The sequence below is a fragment of the Penicillium alfredii genome (genome assembly GCF_028826965.1).
Source record: "Penicillium alfredii strain IBT 34128 chromosome Unknown utg000004l_segment0_segment0, whole genome shotgun sequence".
Classification (NCBI taxonomy): domain Eukaryota; kingdom Fungi; phylum Ascomycota; class Eurotiomycetes; order Eurotiales; family Aspergillaceae; genus Penicillium; species Penicillium alfredii.
Window position 1 is genome coordinate 3,175,838 of NW_026622701.1, and position 20,940 is coordinate 3,196,777.

The 20,940-nt window shown below is 52.7% G+C and overlaps 6 protein-coding genes across 6 annotated transcripts; 4 read left to right on the forward strand and 2 right to left on the reverse strand.

Annotated features, from left to right (window-relative positions):
* Positions 1-377: 377 nt before the first annotated feature.
* NUU61_002847 (INSIG family protein) lies at positions 378-1,591 on the forward strand (the record flags this gene model as incomplete). The annotated part of the gene is made up of 2 exons (XM_056653429.1): positions 378-1,115; positions 1,223-1,591. The coding sequence occupies 2 exons, from the start codon at positions 378-380 to the stop codon at positions 1,589-1,591; spliced, it is 1,107 nt and encodes a 368-aa protein (XP_056514496.1).
* Positions 1,592-2,348: 757 nt separating this feature from the next.
* Positions 2,349-4,455, forward strand: NUU61_002848 (phosphoribosylaminoimidazolecarboxamide formyltransferase/IMP cyclohydrolase; the record flags this gene model as incomplete). Its single annotated transcript, XM_056653430.1, has 5 exons — positions 2,349-2,367; positions 2,477-2,603; positions 2,737-3,799; positions 3,834-4,223; positions 4,300-4,455. The coding sequence occupies 5 exons, from the start codon at positions 2,349-2,351 to the stop codon at positions 4,453-4,455; spliced, it is 1,755 nt and encodes a 584-aa protein (XP_056514497.1).
* Positions 4,456-5,534: 1,079 nt separating this feature from the next.
* NUU61_002849 (uncharacterized protein) lies at positions 5,535-6,300 on the reverse strand (the record flags this gene model as incomplete). The annotated part of the gene is made up of 2 exons (XM_056653431.1): positions 5,535-5,592; positions 5,663-6,300. The coding sequence occupies 2 exons, from the start codon at positions 6,298-6,300 to the stop codon at positions 5,535-5,537; spliced, it is 696 nt and encodes a 231-aa protein (XP_056514498.1).
* Positions 6,301-10,149: 3,849 nt separating this feature from the next.
* On the forward strand, positions 10,150-10,962 carry NUU61_002850 (uncharacterized protein; the record flags this gene model as incomplete). Its single annotated transcript, XM_056653432.1, has 1 exon — positions 10,150-10,962. One exon carries the CDS (start codon positions 10,150-10,152, stop codon positions 10,960-10,962), a length of 813 nt encoding a protein of 270 aa, XP_056514499.1.
* Positions 10,963-12,751: 1,789 nt separating this feature from the next.
* NUU61_002851 (universal stress protein) lies at positions 12,752-14,293 on the forward strand (the record flags this gene model as incomplete). The annotated part of the gene is made up of 4 exons (XM_056653433.1): positions 12,752-13,065; positions 13,130-13,520; positions 13,575-13,925; positions 13,949-14,293. 4 exons carry the CDS (start codon positions 12,752-12,754, stop codon positions 14,291-14,293), a joined length of 1,401 nt encoding a protein of 466 aa, XP_056514500.1.
* A 1,228-nt stretch (positions 14,294-15,521) lies between these two features.
* Positions 15,522-20,358, reverse strand: NUU61_002852 (putative eukaryotic translation initiation factor subunit eIF-4F; the record flags this gene model as incomplete). The annotated part of the gene is made up of 5 exons (XM_056653434.1): positions 15,522-15,669; positions 15,730-16,115; positions 16,175-16,258; positions 16,318-19,536; positions 19,699-20,358. The coding sequence occupies 5 exons, from the start codon at positions 20,356-20,358 to the stop codon at positions 15,522-15,524; spliced, it is 4,497 nt and encodes a 1,498-aa protein (XP_056514501.1).
* Between the last annotated feature and the right edge of the window lie 582 nt (positions 20,359-20,940).

Below are 20,940 nucleotides of genomic sequence, written 5' to 3' on the forward strand. Positions count from 1 at the left end.
TCCTCAGGCCCAACAGTCCTGACGTCTTCTAAGTCTTTTCATTTCTTCTCTCTTTGAGTCGTCTTCGGCATTACAGCAGCTCGACCAAAAGGCCATCCACCGCATCTCCCGACCTAATTCGGATCCTTGATCTTTACTTCTCCCCGTCATTCCTTTCTTCTTGACACCTACAACCGAGTTTTCATCCGCCTCTTACCAACCTTCTCTTGGGAAAATTTTTCGGGCCGCCCGCACGGGGAGCACGGACTCAGCCTGGTTCTGACTCACCGACGATCGGAGGCTCTAATCTTTCTTTCTCCAAATCATCCGGAAGGCTGAGGTCGCCAGACATTTGAGCGACGAGCGTGAACACGAAACCAGAACACCATCTGTGGATGATGGCCGATCAACCTCGTCTCCTTCGTCCGCGCCCGCGACGACCGTTCGATATCCCGCCCGCGTCCGCCGAGTCGTCCGGACCACCCACACCAGCCGAATCAGCCAACCCCGACCTGCTGACCCCCAATGGCGTGAACATGGGGTCGAACTCGCCGAGCGTCAGCCGGACGGGGTCAGTCATGAATCTGACCTCGTCGACGCTGTACGGCATCTACTCGCCCACGGCCTTCGATGGGTTCCGCGACGAGTCCAGCCCCTGGGGCACCGAGGCCAACACGCCTGCCGCGGAGCACCCGCCAGAGCCGTCGCAGGGTGCCGCCGTCAAGTCGGCGACCGAGCCACGGCAGTTTGCGCTGCGGCGAACACGGTCCCGGCTCAGTCAGGGGTTGTTCCGCGGCGTCATCCTGCCGCAGGCTATGAGCAGCATTCTGCTGTTTGGCTTCGGCGTTGTCTACGGGGTGATCACTGTCCATCTCCATGATAACCATTGGATCACCCCTGTCAAGCTAGAGAACATCCATTACTACGACTCTTGGCAATACTTGGGTTTCTGGGGGCTGGCTGGCGTTGCGCTGGGCAATGTGCTTCCTTGGCTCGATAGCTGGCGCGACGACAAATTGGAACAGGTCAATCGATCCAAGCACGCAGCCACCGACGACGAGACTGGGGATCGCACCCCATCGTGGGTGACTGTTGCTCGCAGCGTCGGAGCATTTGTCGGGATCGCCTTTGCCATGGTAAGTAAAATCAAAAAAAAAAAAAGAAAGAAAGAAAAAAAAGACAAGAAAGAACCCCCCCAACTTCTACGCGGGCTCGAATACTAATGTGTGAATTTTTTTTTTAGCGCCGACTCCCCTGGGAATCCACCACCCAAGCATCGCTCACCCTTGCCCTCGCCAACCCCGTTCTGTGGTACCTGATCGATCGCACCACCACCGGCTTCCTCCTCTCCACCACAATTGGCTTGACCGGCATGGGAGTGGTGTTGGGCTTGAAGCCCGAACTGGTGCCCGCATCGACCGGCTCGTCAGTGGGTGCCACCCTCCTGAATGGGACCGGGTGGGAGAATGCGTTGGGGACGGGAATCACCCAGGAGAGTATGGCGGTCCGCACATGGATCGCCAGTGTAATCTTCTGCGCGTGCGTCTGCTTTGGCAACATTGGCCGCCAGCTGGCCATCGGGGCCGGCAACAGAGATACCCTGAAGCCGTGAAGACAATCTAAAAGGAATTTTATGGTCGAGGGCTGCCGCGTCGAGATTCTACGGAGGAATTCTTAGGACGGAATATACAGCATTCCCATGCATCCATGGTAAAATGGCAATCAACTTGGCTACCAAGCGATCACTCCTGTTTAATGTAATAAGAAGGACAGCTATATCTATGAGGCATAGGTATATAGCACGGGTTTGTAGAATCAATCATTGCAATTCCTACCACTTGACCGATGGTCAGGCAGGCACTGCACCCAAGATCGACCCTGTGCGGTCAAGCCACACTCGATCTCCATTCTCTATGACGATTTCCGTACTTCATGAGACGAATCCTCGTAGGAACGCTTTTTGAGAAGAATGTTGATTTTGCGTTGTTCATGAAGAAGAAAAAGAAAAGAGGAAACGGGATCCCCAAACAGAAACTTTTTGAAGGTCTTGGTCAGGTGACTTGCTGAATCATCTTTCTGCTGATCGGATGTCCATGTCATGTGATTTGTATGTTATTTTGGTCATTTTGGTAATATAACCATAATGTGACGCCGATTGCGGTGCCCCGCGGCGGGACAGAAAGATTTCTTCGCGAGAGGATGACCCTTCGTGATATCTGCCATCCTCTGCGGATTGTCTCTTGGAATCAGGTATGTGGTCGTTTTGTTTGGCTGTTCTACTTGCCTTGCGCAATGGCGGCCTGTGCCAGTGGCCTCGCTCTCGCTCTCGCTCTCTCTAACGGCGCTGGTTATCGACAGTCGGATCCATCATGTCTCAACAAAAGTCCGGTAGGTTTGCTTCTTGGCTCTTGATATCGGGCATTCCCCGGGTTTTGGCCGCCGGTTTTCCCTCCCAGCTGTTTCCGCAGCCAATGCTTATCGTTGGATTTCTAAACAGCTATCATCTCCGTCTATGACAAGACTGGGCTGCTGGACCTGGCCAAAGGTCTGGTGAAGCAGAATGTTCGTCTGCTCGCGTCCGGTGGCACGGCCAAGATGATCCGTGAGGCTGGATTCCCCGTCGAGTGAGTCTATCCTGCGTGTGTGCGTGGTGGTTGTGTGGTTACGCACGAGAGAGGCGAGGAAAACACATGGGGAGGGAAAGGATCTATACAACCATGTCATTGCCAACTTCGAAATACTGACGATCCACGACAGCGATGTCTCGGCCATCACACACGCCCCCGAGATGCTGGGCGGCCGTGTCAAGACCCTTCACCCGGCGGTGCACGGCGGTATTCTGGCGCGCAACATCGAGGCCGACGAGAAGGATCTCGCAGAGCAGAAGATCGCCAAGGTCGACTACGTGGTGTGCAACCTGTACCCGTTTAAGGAGACAGTGGCCAAGGTCAACGTCACCATCGACGAGGCCGTGGAGGAGATCGACATCGGCGGCGTGACGCTGCTGCGCGCCGCGGCCAAGAACCACAAGCGCGTCACGATCCTGTCGGACCCGCTTGACTACCCGGAGTTCCTCAAGGAGCTCGAGGCCGGCGAGATCACCGAGCCCAGCCGGAAGCAGTATGCGCTCAAGGCCTTTGAGCAGACCGCCGACTACGACTCGGCCATCTCGGGCTTCTTCCGCAAGGAGTACGCCGGTAACGGCGTGCAGCAGCTCTCGCTGCGCTACGGCACCAACCCGCACCAGAAGCCCGCTTCTGCCTACGTCGAACAGGGCAAGCTGCCGTTCAAGGTGCGCAATGGCTCCCCCGGCTATGTCAACCTGCTTGACGCCCTCAACGCATGGCCCCTAGTCAAGGAACTCAAGCAGGCGCTGGGCTTCCCCGCGGCGGCCAGCTTCAAGCATGTATCGCCGGCTGGTGCGGCCATCGGCGTGCCACTGACCGAGAAGGAGCGCAAGGTGTACATGGTGAACGACATTGCGGGTATTGAGTCGTCGGGCCTGGCACAGGCGTACGCTCGTGCCCGTGGCGCCGACCGCATGTCCAGCTTCGGCGACATCCTGGCGCTCAGTGACGTCGTCGACGTGCCGACGGCCAAGATCATCTCGCGCGAGGTATCAGACGGAGTGATTGCGGCAGGCTACGAGCCCGAAGCGCTGGAGATCCTGTCCAAGAAGAAGGGCGGCAAGTACCTGGTCCTGGAGATGGACGAGGACTACACGCCACCGGCCGAGGAGACGCGCACGCTGTACGGTGTGCAGCTCACGCAGCACCGCAACGACATCGTCATCTCGCCCAGCAAGACCTTCAGCACGATCGTCACGCCCAAGGACCTCCCCCTCTCTGCCCGAGGCGGCCCTGCGCGACCTGACCGTCGCAACCATCGCGCTCAAGTTCACCCAGTCCAACTCGGTCTGCTACGCGCTTAATGGCCAGGTTATCGGCCTCGGCGCTGGCCAGCAGAGCCGTATCCACTGCACCCGTCTGGCCGGTGACAAGGCCGACAACTGGTGGATGCGCTTCCACGACCGTGTCCTCAACATCAAGTGGAAGCAGGGCACCAAGCGTGCCGACAAGAGCAACGCTATCGACCTGCTCTGCTCGGGCCAGAACCCGCGCAACGATGCTGAGAAGGCCGAGTACGAGCGCGTCTTCGAGGAGGTGCCTGCTCCGTTCACGCAGGAGGAGCGCGAGTCCTGGCTGCAGAAGCTGGGCGAGGTTGCCGTTTCGTCGGATGCTTTCGTATGTCTTCCTTCCTTCCTTTCTTCTTTTTTGTCCTTTTTGTTGGCTTTTTCAATACTAACTTCATTCCTTACAGTTCCCCTTCATCGACAACGTCTTCCGCGCCGCTCGCTCCGGCGTCAAGTACATCGCCGCCCCCAGCGGCAGCCAGAACGATGGCCCCGTCTTTGAGACCGCCGAGAAGCTGGGCATTGTGTTTGTCGAGCAGGGCATCCGTCTGTTCCACCACTAGGGGGAACATTTGAAACTTTTTTCTTTGTATCCATGCCTCTCTTTCTCTATCCCTCACCCCCGGTTAGAGTAAAGAGAACGACTGCCAAAGAAAAATTTTAATTTGAATTAAATGCCCTGTTCAAGAATGGTTCGGTTCTTGGGTTATGATGATGATATCAACTTTTTCTTTTCTTGTTGATCGCTTTCGAATCACAAAATATCAGCTTTTTATATAGTTCAAGGACAGTGAGACCTGATGCCTAGCTAATTGTAGTGGTAAATATAGAGCATCCGAGGCGGGGGATGATGCATTGATACCAGGATTCTGCTGCTGCTGCTGAGAAGTCAACCGAAAGTTATTCAAATATCCCGAAAAGCAGGCTATATCGAAATACCGAGAATGAATCGACCTGACCTGTACGACAACCACTGAGTCTAGGAAATATGTCCTCGGGTTTAGGGACCTGAAGTCCTAGGGGGGTCCGACAAATGGCATGTTGCGTCCATGGTGCATTTGAGGAAATATCCCCAGCGGCTGACCTGAGGACTCGGAGATGATTTGCACATGTTATATATTGTGTGGGTTAGGTGGAATCGGTGGTTTTGCTGGTAGCGACAGATGGGTGCTTAGCCATATATATCTCGGTGATTAACAAGTATTTTTTTAGCATGCGAACAAAATCCCTACACAAATGCCAGATATTCAGTATACTTAGACTCAACCCTAACAAAATACCAGGGATATAACCGTCGGGAAACCTTTCCATGGATATCCCTCTGGTTAAGCCTGCTGTATATGGGCTGATTGTGCATGGGGGTGCCTACTACCCGGGTACTTCTATCAAACATACATGAGAAGGCACTGGGGAAAGTTGAAAAGAAGAAAAGAAAAGAAGAAAAAAAAGGGCTTTCCTGGATGTTCAAATCACTACTAAAACCGCTAATAAGTTCATGAGTATTTCCCTCGAAAATGCCCGGGGCTGCGATAAGCATTCGAAGATGCAGAGAGATAACAGTACACAAACCACGCAGAGAGACAGAGAAGGAGACAGGAAAGGAAGGAAAAAAAAAAAAAAGATAGAACGACAAGCATGCTTGCTAGTAGAGTACTGGTGTATCAGAACACAGGGTTTCATCAACCCTCTCAATATCCTCACTGTCATTCATGACCACCAGTTAGTATAAATACTGCCCAGCACCCGAAAGAGAGAGAGAGAGAAACACACCTCATCCAACGCATATTTCTACTCAGCCATTTCAGCCGACCCCAATAGAAAAGTCCATCCCGCAGCCGCCCAATCTCAATGCGCTCCATGTGGTACGGACTGTAAACAAAAGGATCAGGCCGCAACCACCCAGGAACAGATCTGGGCATGTAAGGAAATCGAAGCAGGGAGTCCAAGTCTGTTCCAGGGGCATGTTTCTCGATCTGCCAGCGAATACACGCAGCCCAGCGGTCTCGCAGGTACCAGTAGAGAACAAAGGTGAAGATATCGTGGTCGTAGTCACGGTCAAACTGAAACGAACCCGTGTTGGCGAAGCGAAGCATCAGGCTGTTGACAATCGCGTGGCGGAGTTTCTGCTGATCTGGGTCCTCTTGGTCCACGGTTGGAGGGAGGAGGTTGCGGTTCATGTTTAGTTGGAATTTTCCCACGAAGAAGCGGATCAGAGGATCGAGGACGAGCTCGAATGAGGTGAAGAAGCTGGGGAAGGTTTGCTTGAAAAGTCCCACGGCGTTTGCTGCGTCATCTGCGAAGTCGTGGGGTGTGGTTTCTTCTGGCTTCATTTTGGACTCGGGTTGGGGTTTTGAGGATGGACTGGAGAAGGTGGTCCGGTGGTCTGGTGAGACGGCGAGCCTGGTCATCGGTGATGGATGGGAAATTAATGGGGGTATGAGAGAAAAAGAGTATGTATGGGGAATGAAAGAGGGGTTCGAGGATAAGAAAGAGAAAGAGAAGAGGCAAGCAAACAAAGATATGATTCTCAAGGACTCTTTGTGAACTTGTTGCTTTCTCTTGATGCTAGACAGTGGATGACTATAACCACCTTTGTCCTTCTACCTAAATGGCTTCTGCCCGTAAGTGGCGTACACATTCTGGGCAGTTGGCTTCCATTAATATCTGGGTATACTACTTAGGTCCTGTATAGCTGAATCAATAGTGTTTAGCTTCAATATCTACTTAATGTTGTAGATAAAGTAAAGTACTTGATACCTTGCCACACAGAGCTTGAATTTTAGTCTAACAACCATTTCTGTTATCTTCTTATGTACTATTTAATCGCTATTATAAGGAAAACATGATAAGTAGTCATTAATTCCCTATAGGAGCCATAAACCAGAGTTTGTAGATCACTTAGTTTACATAGTGAATCTGTATACGAGATGCAGAATTGCATAAAAAATACAAGTTGTTGCCATTCATTCATAATCACCCGCTGGTCGTCTAGTTGGTTTATGGCGCTAGACTGTAATAGACTTTGCTATCTAGTTGTCGCTGGTTCGACTCCAGCCCAGCGGATCTTTTTTTGCCAATGAAAATTTCATTCGAATTTTTAATTCGGTTTAATCATTTTAACAACCAAGATGTTGCTAATTTTCATGATGTATCTATCCTATCACATTAAGTCGCATAATTAATCTAACGACAATTCCCTAGGATAACGTTCCCTATTCATCAGGCATCCAGCTTCGGAGAACTGAGGTTATAAGGTGAGTGAGTCATGGTCAGCTTCTAGAAAAGATCGAGATAGTCGCTAAAGCCAAGTCAAAAATATTTCCATCAGCACTAATACCAACACTATACCCTGGCCCAAGTGGAAAACACTGAGTACTTGGACAGAGCAGAGGAACCCAGCTCCACAACAATAAGCCGAGTGCCGGCCCCAGTCATACTGAAAATAGCATGTGAGTCACATTGGGAAAATAGGGTATTCACGATTTCCTCAATGCGGAATAGACAGCTCCATCCACTCCGACTAGCAGTGGCAGTACTGGCGTGATAACCAACCTTGGGAGTCATGATGCTGCACACTCTTATCACAAGCCCGAGTTTCGGAGCAACCAGGCCGAAGCAGCCGAGATCGTCGGTATGTTTTTCATCCGCTGATCATCAGTCCTCAAAACACATGGCAGGTGAAATCAGCCCTATGGACAGGGTACGGGTAGAACAAGCACATCACAAAGAAAGGGAAAGAAGAAAATTATGCACCGAGGACCCACCCTTCATACACCCGTGGACGGATCAGTCGGAGTTACCGCGGGTGGCCTCGGCATCGGAGGATTTTGCGCGCGGCCGAAGTTCCGGGAGCCGTTGAGTCATCGTGTTTTGTGTGGGGCCATTGTTTTTTTTTTTTTCTTCCTCTTCTTTTCTTTTTATCCTTGTTGGGACTAGTGAGCACTTTATGCTTTTGTGTGTAAGCTGATCGGAATGAAGTGGACTAAGGAGCTAACCGTGTAAGGAAGTGAAGGAGGCTCTTAGCGTTGAAGAGGGAGGAATGAATGGTGATAAATTGGTGAATAACTCCTAATTTTGATAGAACTTAAATTGGCCACTTGATCTTCAACACCCGCGGGTAGCTCAGCTGGTTTAGAGCGTCTGACTGTAATAGCACTTTCATCAGAAGGTCGGCGGTTCGACTCCGCCCCAGCGGAATTTTTTCTTTTTCAGTTTTTCTCAACCAACCGCCTACATACAGTACATGCATTTTGTGTATACAAGATCACATTATTTTCTTTCCCCTATTCAATCCATCTTATTTTCTTTCTAATTCCTACCGGGTTTGACTAATGACTGTCTTGATGTCATCCACCTATCACCGGATGGATCCTCGGGGGTTGGCTAAACGCCGATCGCCGCGAACCATGGAGTCCCTGGTGATGACTGATCTTGATATACTTTGGACGTGGCTTGGCCTGGGCCTATCGATTGTTGATTCTTTCGTTCGCTATCTTTTAAAAAGAAAGTTGATCAATAATCCGAGCATAACCATATAATCGGGCAATGCCGACATGTGATATTCTTAGTATGATATGATATTAGGTAGAAACTGGTTCCAAGGATATCCCAATACACTCGTATTACTCGTTTAGGGGGGGGTAGGGCTGCCCCAGCAACTATAACTCCCTAGAAAGGATAAATAGTGGAATTAGGGGGGGGCTACACAGGGAGGAAACCCACTGCGAGGGCCCCAGCAAAGCCACACCAAGGCTCATCTGGCTTGGCTGTCTCGGCACGATAAGCTGATTTGGGAAATTCGCCAACTCGCCCCAAGACAAGACTTTGTTCGAAGTGTTGACGTCTGCCATTTTGTAGTGGTAGGCATGATTCGCCTTGCAGGCTTGGCTTACCAAGGTATACCCTGTATACAATCCCATTGCCTTGTTCCACCTCATTCCAAAGTGAGACACAACCCATTGGGTTTCCTCACCCCACAAAATAGGCGGAGTATGCAAAAAAAAAATCCAGTCAGAGCCTGCGCCCTGCAAGGAGCAACGTGGATATACATAGAAGGAGAAAGAAAAAAAAGGCAGCAAGCATTCGAGGAATGAGACGCGTCAATCATGTATATAACCCAATCAAATAAGCAAATAATCGAGATAAGAACTGCGTTGCCTTTGTGGAGGCTGAAAACCAACCGTGCACAGCCCATTATAATAATGATAATTTTATCATAATTATTATAATTATTATTATGCATCCTGTGCCAATCCCAATTCCTGGGGAATGTTACCGGCCAAGACTTGGCCGTACTCGCCTTATCACCGTGCTCGATGGATGCACACGCCCTTGGAAGAGCGGTCATGAGGAGATCATGCAGCTTGGTATTACACACGAATACGAATATCCATGATATTACCTGTAGTAACCTGTAGTAACTATGATACGAGGCATATATCCATGGAAGTAAGTGATTAGAGATGATTAGATGAATAATGATGAAGGTGCTTGGAAATCATGAGGTGATAGATTGCTGAGTAAATACTCCCCAGGACCCTTCCAAGGATCTGATCGAAAGGGGAAAAAAAAAAAAAAAGTCATCAAGGTGATCGGAGGATTGGGGGTCCGATCCGGTCCCGTCGGTCCTTTGCTTGATGTCTCCGAAGGGAGCGGTGAGTTTGGGTCCGTGACTCACCTTGTAAACAATATTACATGGAGCAGGGAGATGGGAATTGATGTATACTTATAGAAATATAGAGATATAGAAGTATAGAAATATATAGTCATATACAAATAGACTGATATACTAATAGAGATATACAGAATATAGTAATATAGGCAGCCAGATGGTTAAAAAAAAACGTGAAAAATAAAAATAAAAATACATTACATTACAATACGGTATGAAATGCATTAATCATAATTCGGGCTCGGCATCCATTCGGTGGGGACTCTCGTCCGTCCGTCTAAGTCCGGGTGATCGGAGCTTACAAAAAAAAACGAAAAAAAAAGAGACTGCCTCTGAGGGCCAAGGCATCATATTAAATCTCGCCAGATCCCCTGGAAAAGCATTTTGTTTTGACTTTAATCACACATCGAACATTATACAGCACTCACCATTATTGATATTCTCGATATCATTGATTATCCCTTCCTACTATCTCTCCAAGTCCTTGTTGTTATCAATCACAGATCTACTTCCTCACCGCCTGTGAATGACGCGACCCTTGAGTCACTTGAGTCACACCCCCAGCTCAAAACAAGCTCCTCCCGCCATGGATTCTTCCGTCACTCCTCAATCATCCTCCCTCGCCGCTGCTGCCAGCCCCTACTTCGATTCTCTCTTCCGGAGGCGTCAACAAAAGAAAATGAGCATCACCCAGACCTACTACCTGGCCCACACTGCTCGGAAGAAGCTCACCCGTGAGGCTTCCCGCGCAGACCATGACCTGCGATTACTCGTGGGCCACGCCAACTTCCTGGATTCATTGATGCTGGACCTCGCCGATGCCGAGCGAGAGCAAGAGCGGTGGTTTAACCAGACGGTCAGCGGCGCCACCAAGGCATCGCAGGACGAGCCCCGGCACATCCAGTGGGCCTCCACCGTGGTCGAGGACCCCGAAGAAGACTGGGACCCGGAGGACGCCTCGGACGGCGACTCCGAAACCAGCGACAGCGACGAGGAAGACGACTCCGACTTCGACGAGAATGATTTTGTCATCAACGCACCCCCGGTGCGTCGCCGCGCTCCCTCGCCCGTGGCGCCCATGCCCGAGCAGGTGCTGATGGAGGACGACGACACCGACACCGACTCGGACTTTGAGTACGACGATGCCGAGGACCTGGATGAACTTTGCCTGACCCGGTCCTCCTCACATCAGTCCCCGCCCGAGTTGCTGGCCGACTCGGACGACGAATCCGAGGACGATGCCCTCCCGCCCTCGCCGCCTCAACCAACCTTGGAGGCCTTCGATGAGAAGGCGCCCGCCACCACCGCCCTCCCACTGGCCAGCTCGGACCAGCCCCATCTGTTTGAGCAAGGGTATTACGTTTCACAGGAGCAGAGCACCCTCATCGAGGCATATTGATCTCGATTGAGCCCCTTGTGTACCATTATTTCTTTTCGATACATACTGTGATACCCTGACGCCTTACGATGAAACTATTTGGGAGCGAGCCTGTGGATTTTTCTTTTTTGCTTCTTGTCTGGAGTTTGGACCCGGTCGCATGTGATGGCAAAAACCGTTATATAACCCTGATCTGTTTCTTATTTTTTTTTGTTCTTATCATCTCATCTCTGACCCTACGGGTTTGCATTCTGGGACATTGGGCAGTTCTCCGTCTGGTCGAGACTCCCAATGGAGGGGAGAGGCAAAATGCATTGTGATCCCAACCGCATCTTACATCTGTACATAGACGAAAAATGTCTTATGCGAAATTTCCACCTTTTCTACTACATACAATACATAGTGTACACTTGACCGTAAGATTTTTGAATACTGTACTTCCCCTGTCGCTCCATGCAATTTTCGTCCATTCCGACCCTCCGGGCCAGCTGACCCCCCGCCTCGTCGATCGCGACCCGAGCACATCGTCTCTGCATTGGTGTCCAGCGCACCCGGGCCCGTCACCGCTAAATGGAGGGTGTATTGTGTTGGATGTGTCAGAAAGCCAAGGGGGGTTACCTGGGTAATAGTCTCTCCGATCTTCGCGGCTAAGTCGGCATGGTCAGGGGACACTATCGTTCATAGCGTCGCCCCGGGGTAGGTTTATCCTTGTGGAGGGAAACCCCGCGGAGCGGTTGGCGCAAGGAGATCCTTCGGGATGATCGTGGATCGATATCAGCGAGGGCGTTGAATTTTCGGTGAGTCCACAGTGGTGCATGTTTTTTTTACGTATACTTCAGTATGCTATATTATATACGGCATATACACATTGTATATGTATATGTATACAACATACCTCTGGTATCAATGTTTATTTCTTTTATTTATCTTTCGGAGAACAGACCCTATCCGTGATCGGCGCTGATCGGCCAAGAGCTGCGGTTCGTGGGTTAGGGCTACGTGCTGTAGGTGCTTGGGTACTTGCGCATCTGGCGGAAGATGAATTACTTGGTCGAGATTCTTGTTCGAGACCTTCTGCAGACTCGAGATTTCATCCTTCTTTTTACTTGTACTTTTGGTTTTATTTTATATACTTCCCCGCCATCTTGTCTTGGGATTTGATATTTCGTGGCTTCATTTTATGTTTTGGGAATTTTACAGATCCAGGTGCCAGTGGTCAGAGCATAATTTGACCAGACGTGTTGAAGTTTCTTCTATTTAGTCTTACACAATGTAGTTCCCCATGAAGCGTCAGGAGTAGTTCGCTCTTGATGGATAAATACTGGATTCTTCAAGAACCCACCGCCTGCGCTTTTAGGCGAACCCCGCGCCGCATCCGGTTCTCGTGCTTTCCTTCGCTCTGCACGAGACTAGCACTTATACCATTGGACTTGATCATTGACCTCTCGAGACTCGTCCGAGTTATTGCGACGACCACCCTTTCCCTGAAATCTAACGCGCTCAAAACCATGTTCTGGGCTGCCCTGCTTCGAGGAATCTCCAGCGTCCCCGCCTGAGATGCGCGTCTGAGCAGATCACTCGCATGTCTCGTGCTCTAGCGATTGCCATTGCGCATCCTTGATTCGGAATCATCTGATTACCAGCCATTTGCAAACCATACACACCTACATACCCCAAGCATTCCTTTCCCTAGTGCGGCCCGCACCGTTACATACCTCCCCTCCCGCCCGAGGAAACCTGTTGAATCACAAACCACCCGCCAGATTCGCAATTTGCCTGTTTCTATATCTCCATCGATCGTCGCCGCATAATGTCGGCCCCGACGTCTCCCAAATCCTCGTTCGAGTCTGACCGACGCCCCCAACCTCGTGCTCAGAGCCCCGCACTTCCTGCAGGGTCCAGCCCGACGCACAACTCCTCCTCGGACGACAGACCCCGAAACCGCAGTCCGCGCCGGCGATCCATTCAATTCAATGTGGAGTTTGCTCAGGCCCAATTACCTACCCGCTCGCACAGCTTCAAGGACAAGCGGCGATCCTATGGTGATCCGCTGTCCAGGGAAGTAGACGAGAAGGACCATCGGCCTGCCCTGACACCTCGCGGGCCATCGCCACCGCCGCCAAAGTGCGTTTATCCGTGGAAATGCATACTTTGATGATGAAGTGTGCTATGTGCTGACTGATGGCAGGACCTACGAACGCGGTGTCTCGTTTGATACCTTCGACAACCGTGACGCGGCGGATTTCTCTCTCACCCTCAACTATAAACACAAAGGCTACCAGAGCACACGTCGCAGCAGGACTTTTCTGTGCGGAACCGATCAGAATGATTACTCTGAGTTTGCCCTCGAGTGGCTGATCGATGAACTCGTGGACGATGGCGACGAGATTGTCTGTCTTCGAGCTGTGGAGAAGGACTCGCGCATGGCCAGCGATGCTGCTATTGAAGAAGGAAAGTATCGCAAGGAGGCCGAAAGATTGTTTGAGCAGGTGATACAAAAGAACAGCCAAGATGAGAAGGCTATCAGCTTGGTGCTTGAACTCGCCGTGGGCAAAGTCGAGAATATTATCCAGCGCATGGTAAGTCTTCTTTTGGTGTATCACCAGCAATTTCCCCGTCCTGACATGATTCAGATCCGTATATACGAACCCGCAATGCTTGTTGTGGGCACGCGTGGCCGCAACCTTAAGGGCGTACACAGCCTCCTACCCGGCTCAGTCTCCAAGTATTGTCTCCAGCAATCGCCGATCCCCGTTATTGTCGTCCGGCCGACCCTCAAACGCGAGAAGAAGAAGAAAAAACGCCGCGCAGACCCTACGCGGCGGAGCTACAACCATATTCTTGAAATGAGCGAGCAGCGCGGCAGCCGCATCTTTGACGCCAGCTCCAGTACCGAGAGCAGTATCTCGCGGCTCCCCGACGAGGAAGCAGCTGTTGCTGAGGCCCTGGGCCTTCCCCCTCATACTCAAATGCCAACTCGCGCAGTTCGCTGTCAGTGTCTGATCAGAGTAGCCTCAGCCATGACGACTCCGACTCCACCTTCCCGGCTCGGCATCCACATGACACGGTCCTCATGAAGAGTCCGACGGGAAGCAGTCCCGCTAGCTCCCAGGAGAGCGTTGTCGTCAGTGATGATACCCGCAGGCCGCCGTCCCCAGCGATCCCTGTCCACATGTCGCCCCCCGTTGACCAGGATTCGTCTGATGAGGGCCAGCCATCTAACCAGGAGGCTGATCAACAGGAGTCGACCAAAGAGGAATCCGACACAGCGCAGCAACGAGCATCGATTCCTTTGATCGAAGTTTCTAACGACAATGACGACAAGGGGAAGACAGAAGAACCACAGCCGTGACAGAACTCCGTGAGAACTTTGTTTTTCCTCTTTTTTTTTTTTTTCTTTCTTTCTTTTTTTTCTATATCCATGGCCTTGCGTCGGTCACCACCAGCATCCGAATTGGCACTAGTGTTATTGTCATGCATTGCCTTTGGGATTGCTTCTTTCATATCACGTTGCACACGAAGCCGAGTTTACGACACCGTTACATACATCTGCTTTTTCTTTCATGTACAGCAGCCAGGGCCATCCCATTCCTGGCAAATTATACCCCCCTTCACTACGGTACAAAACCATTTTTTCGGAAAATGACTGTTTGTTCGCATGCAATGGCGTCTGTCTTGAGAGAGCCATGTCTCACCTGGGAATACAACCTCGACCGATGTCTTGACCTTGGGTGGTTTTAGATTAGATGATCGTGATGCAATACACAAGTTATTTTTATCTGTATGACATCTTTGTGGCCATAAATAGTCTCGTACGAGGCGGACTGCTGGTAGTTACAATCCTCCGTAGTTTAATCTTGGTATGCAGATACCTATAGGCCGATAAATAGTCTGGGTATGCAAAGCTACAAAACCAAGTCCAAGGTAAGAATCTTCATTCTAAATAGTAGGGGGAACGGAAAGAGAGACAAGAGAAAGCAAACCCATTTCCTTCCTATCATCCTCTTTTCTGTCTGATTCTGTATACCGTTCATTCCCCTCATCGTATAGATTCCCTCTCTTGGCAGGATAGATAGATGGAGATGAATGATATGTCCTCAAAGACCCCGCCTCCTTCTCACTACCCTGTCGAAACTTACGAATTGCAATGAAGCCGGAAATAAGAAGAAGAAAGTATTTCCTCCCAGCTAGCTAGGTGCAATGTTCGCTACATTCTTCTTCCCCCCCTCTCTCCATTGAACCAGAGCAAAAGGGACAGAAGAAGAAGAATCAAGAATAGGTAAGAGAAAAGGAGAAAGAGGAGAAACAGCGGGAAAGAAGAAAAGAGGAAGAAGAAGAGTTGGAAGAGAAAAAAATAAGTGTGAAAATTGTACACTATGAAGAAAGTCCCATGAACCGACCAGTCGGAAAATGCAAGGAACAGGACTGGTAAAAAAGCAGATGAAAAGAACAAACGCATGGGTGAGAAAGCAAGATGGGGACAAAGGGAGGAAGATGGGAGAAAAAAAAAACAAGAAACTCTTTTGTCGGAAACAAGAAAAAAAAAGAAATGAAAGCGTTGATCATTACTCCTAAGGAATCTATGCTGCGTTCTCGCCATCCTTCGACGGGGTTTTGGAGGGTCGGCGCTCAGCGGCGGCCGGTTGGGACTTGGTGAGCATGGGGGAGGTAGGGTTCGACGGGGGCGAGGTGGCCAGGTTGTCCCGGTCTTCCAGACTGGCGAGGGCACTGGATACGACAAAATGAGTATAAACCCATCACCAACCACCATTCAACGAGACAACATACCTGAAAGCATTGATCGACGAGGCGGCCTCCTTGTCTTCCTTCTTGCCGGCAGGGGGTGTGCCGGTGCGGCTGCTGGCTGCGCTGTCATCGCTGCCCCGGACCAGATTGCCGCCGGGACCCAGGTTCTTGCGGCCGCTGCTGCTGCGCGAGCCAAGCAGGCTCGACGGGCCGAATGACATGGGCTGGTTGGTGTTGCGGGTGGCTCGCAGGCGGCGGAGGTCATCGCTGCCGACCTTGCTCGAGGCGTAGTCTGGCGGAGGCGCCTGGTGGCCGTAACCACTGAAGCTGCGCGCATCGCCACGGCCCATCTGGGGGCGGCCACCGCCTCCACGGTTGGCCTGCTGGCGCATCCGCTCCATGTCGGCTTCTTGCTGGGCACGAGCAGCCTATTTCAATGGTTAGAATCAACTGCCACAGCGAGACAACAAAAAAAAAGAGTGCTTACTGCTTCACGAATCTCGTGGATGGTCTTGGGACCTTTGTCGGAGTCCTTGGAAACCCAACGAGAAGCACGGAGATCGATGATATCCTGTAAGAAATCAAGTTAGTTGTGGTGTGCAGGAATCTCAACCAGAAGAATTTGCGTACCATCAACATAAACCTCATACGGCTGGGCAGTCCAGGAGTTTCAACCATGAGATTGATACGGGCGAAGTATGCGTCCATCATGGCAGGACCCTTCTCCGACGCATCCAGGCTGGAACCAATCGTGCGCAGGAGACTGGTCAAGCTTTCGACTTCAGCCTCATCGGGAATGCCCTCGTAGTCGACCAGCTTCTTGACACACTCGTGCATGATTCGCTCAGTCAACATGCCGAGCTTGTACAGCTCACCAATGAACTTGACAAGACCGAGACCACGGCGCTTGGCCGCAGCTGCCTGGTAATACTCGTCTGACATCATGGCCACCTCTTCTGTGACACCCTCGGGCTTCTCGGGCAGGTTGATCTTCCAGCCGCGTTCGAATTCCTCCTGACAGCGGTTGAGTAGATACTTTCGGAAGAGACTGCCGCCGGTAACGACGTTGCCGTTCTTGTCACGAATGTTCTCGTCCTGGATCTCAACGCTCATGCTTTCCAGCATACGCTTGCAGAACTTGGCGTACATTGGAGCCCAGTGAGCTTCGTCGGTCGCCTTCTCAAATGTGAGTTGGATAACCTGGCGAAGGGTACGACCGTCGGACTCGTCCTTTGACTGAGAAACAATTTCCAGAATCTGGGCGGCAATACGTTCGAACTTCTCCGGAGTCATCTTGTTGAGAGCGGCCTTAACCTTGCGCTGCACCACATCCGGTGCCATGTAAGTGTCACCGCCGGGAGCGGGGCCAGTAGTCGCCTGTCCGATACTGCGAGGTTTCCAGCCAGTGGATGAGGTAGTCAGGGCCTTCAGGTCCATGCCGGCTGTCAGAGGCATCGACTTGTTACCCTCCTCTTCCTTCTTAGCAGAGTGCTTGTCGCGCTTGCTGCCCGCACGCGCGCCACCCTTGCTTGAGGCCACACGAGGAGACATGGGCATACCAGAAGAGTTGGTGCGGCTCATGGCAGGGCCCATACCCATACCTGGTCGGGGGAAAGGTCCGAAGGGGTGTGCGTTGCGACCGCCCAGCGAGGGGTTGACAGGCGGCATGCTGTGGCGAGACTGCGGCTGGCCGAAGTTGCCCATTCCCATGGGGAAGCTGGTGGCGGGGGCATTGCGCGAGCCAGCGCGGCCACCCATGCTAGGGGTCCGAGCTGACTGAGGGCGCGAAGAGGCTTCACTGTCACCGACAGTCTCCCGCACGCGCGAGTCCCAGTCCACGGAAGGCTTATCCTTAAATGCGGTCTGGAACTGGAGCAAGAAGTCTCTGTCGTAGTGGAATTGGCGGCCGGCGGGGGCGGCGGCATTCAGGGCCGGGTTAGGAGCAGTGATTGAGGACGGGTAAGTAACCTTGCTGAGGTCCTCCAGGAACTTGGCACTGTGTAGCGATTTCATAGCGGCGCTCGGCTGCGGCGGTTCGGTGGGATTGGGAGTGTCGAGCTTCAGGCCGGCGGGCTTCTTGGCAGCACTGGCAGGCTTCGCCGGTGGGCCCATGGACACATCCGAGGAAACCGGAGTAGCAGCGCCGCTGTCGGCAGGCGTGGAGGACTCTGTGGCCTGGAATCCACCTTTTTTGAGCGAGGCGAACAGGTCTTCGCGCTCCTTGCGGCTACTCTCGTCCTCGACAACTTCGGTTTTTTGCGTGCGAGCAGTCTCACGGGCGATCTCGCGTTCTTCAGCCTCTCGCTCGGCATTCTTCATGTTGGCCTCGTAAGATTCGCGTTCTTCACGCTCCTTCCGTGCTTCCTCGTCTTTCTTAGCCTGTTTCTTGCGGTTGTAGTCCTGCTCCGCAGCAAGTTCCTTGGCTTCAATCTCAGCCATCTCACGCTCAATGGCGTCGAAGTCGATCTCATCATCGTTGGCGGGAGCAGGAGCCGGAGTCTTCTTCGGCTCCTCGGGGGGCGCAGGTTTGTCTTTCAGGCTAAGATCTTCGAGCGCAGCACGGGCAGACTCAGTCTCTCCTTCCTTCGCCTTGGCCGGCTCGGTTTCGTCAGTAGTCTTGCGAGTAGACTCGGCCTGGCGCTTCTGCGCCGCCTCATCTTCTTGGATCTTCTGGCGCACAGCGTCTTTCAGCTCTTGCTTTTTCTCCTCGTCCGTCTTCGCAGCAGTCGCCTTGCTGTCTGATCGAGTGTGCTCTGTTGCACTTGCTGTCCGCGGTGGCGGGGTCGACGTAGGGGTGGCGATCTTCACAGGCGAAGGAGTGGCACGCGCCGGAGAGGCAGGAGTCTTGTCGAACGTCTTAACCACACCACTGCCGGGGTCTTTGATGACAATCGGGCTCTTTTTAGCGGAGGGAATGATGAAGTGCGGTTTGGCCGGCGCGGGACTGTTGGACGATCGGCTGGCAGAGTGGGCGTGACCAGGGGCCGGGGGTCCTGCCGGGGCGGGTCCCTGACCGAGACTTGATCCTGGACGGTCAGTAGAAACCTGGGAGGGGGTGCGCGAAAGCGGGGTGGACTGGGGCGGCGGCTGGACGTTGTACTGCCCGGGCATATACCCAGCCTGAGGATTGTAGGGCATGCCCGGACGAGGCTGGGGCGATGGCGGGGTCATGTACTGCATCTGCTGCATGCCATAGGCCGGGTTGTAGTAGCCGTAGTTGGGATCATACCCAGGGGGATAGGCCTGGTGGGATTTCATCATTGTTAGATATCGTTCAAACTGGCCGCTCTCAGGCGCAAGATCCGGGATGGGAAAATTGAGTGACACGGCCGATTTTGCTCTATGTCTGGAAAAATTGCCACGCCGGGCGGGTTTGTTGGAGGGATTACGAGAAAAAGATGGATATCTCACAGTTTGGGGGCCCATGTGCTGACCATACGCGCCGTAGGGCTGCGGGGGCATCTGCGGGTGGGCCATGGGGACCTGGTTCATTTGAGGCGTCGCAGGGTGTGCGTTGGCCAGGGCGGGACTGCGGTTGGCTTGGTGCGGCGAGTTGGGGAAGGGAGCCAGCGGCCGGCCTTGGTTAGGACCGTGGAATTGCGGGCCCATGTTGGGACCACCACGAGGCTGGTTAGGGGTCTGTCGGAAGTTGGGACCGGGCGAGTATGGCATCTGTCCTTGGTAGCCAGACTGAGAGTATCCACGACCGCGACCGCCCTGGTGTGGATACCCACCACGGCCAGGGCCACTACCCATGTGGCTGCTCATGTCGCTGTGCGTCGACTGGGAAGATTCGCGGCGCAAATGTTGGGGACCGGGACCGAGAGGTGCCTGTGGTGTGGGGCGCGTCTATTTGTGAGCAGCAGGTTAAAAAACCGTGGGGGACTTGAGGGAGTGCAAGATGGAAAAAAAGGGAAGGGGGTGGGGAGGTCGTGCGCGCGGTCGCGTCTCACGTTTCACACGCGATCGCGTGCCCCAGTTTCGATCAAGGCACCGAGGAAGAGTACTTACGTTGGCATCGCCAGCATCACCGAAGCTTCCAAAGTTGGGCACGTTACCCTGCGCTTGGTAAGTGGATGGCGGAGGACGGCCACCGCTGGAAGCCGGCTGAGGAATGGGAGACGGAGAAGTCTGCGGAGAGGTGACACGCGGGTTCGTCGACGGGGCACCCAGACCAGACTGCGACTGGTTGGACGCGGGCACGGCATGGTTGCCCATGCTGGGCGAACTCTGCTGGTTGGCGAAACCGAACTGAAGGCTATTGGGACGACTGGCAGGCCCACCGTTGGGCATGTAGCCCGAGGTGCCGGCGGAGGTGATGGTCACGGAGGGCTTCCGAGAGTGATCGCCTTGAGATGCAGCAGGGGCCGTCGGGGCGCCATTGACAATGGTCACGCCCGGCGACGCGGATTGCTGGGGTTCTTGGGGTTGCATGGGTTTGCCGCTCACAGGAGATACCGAAGTCGACTTCCCATGTTGTGCCGAGCCACCCACGGTGACGGGAGCGGCGGTCGAGTCCGTCGCGGACTTCTTCGTGGCGTTGGCGTAGGACCTGGCCGGCGCCGGAGCAGTGGCAGCCAGGGGGGTAGAGGTGGCGGGCTGGGAGGAAGCGGTGGTCGCGGTGCTCTGTCCTTGAGGTTGAGGGCCCGACTGAGGAGGGATCGAGCTCATTAGACAGGTAGTGTCCTCGTCAGACGTGCAGAGAGGATTTTTTTTTGGCGAGAGAGAGTGACGGGTGATGTCAAGGCGTGGAAGAGGCTCGACAAGGCCACATCCAAACCTGAAATCTGCACACTGGGGATTAGATCAAAGGGAGAAGAAGGGGTTGAAGGAAATCCTTGATGAAGACCGACGCAGCAAGGAAAAGCAGCGTGTGGTCCACAGGATGTTGATAAAAAAGAAAAAGAAGATTTGTGTGGGTGGAAGGAAGAAGAAATCCCAAGGGAAAAAAAAAGTCGGGAAGAAAATTCGTTGTGGAGGAACAAAAAAAAACGACAGGGAAGTCCGCGTCTGGAGGGGTTTTTCTCGCCCAACTCACCTCGGGAATCGAAAGAGAGAAAGCACTCGAAGAATGCGAGAGATCTGAAGAAGATCAGAAAAAGATCAAATTTCGAAGGGGAAGAAAAAAAAGAAAAGATTCCGCATCTACAGCCGCCACCATGACATCGCGCGCATACAATCCAAGTATTGTCCTCGAACAATGAAAGTACCTCGGATTTACTGGACGGGCCATTACTGCTGTAGTTACTCACA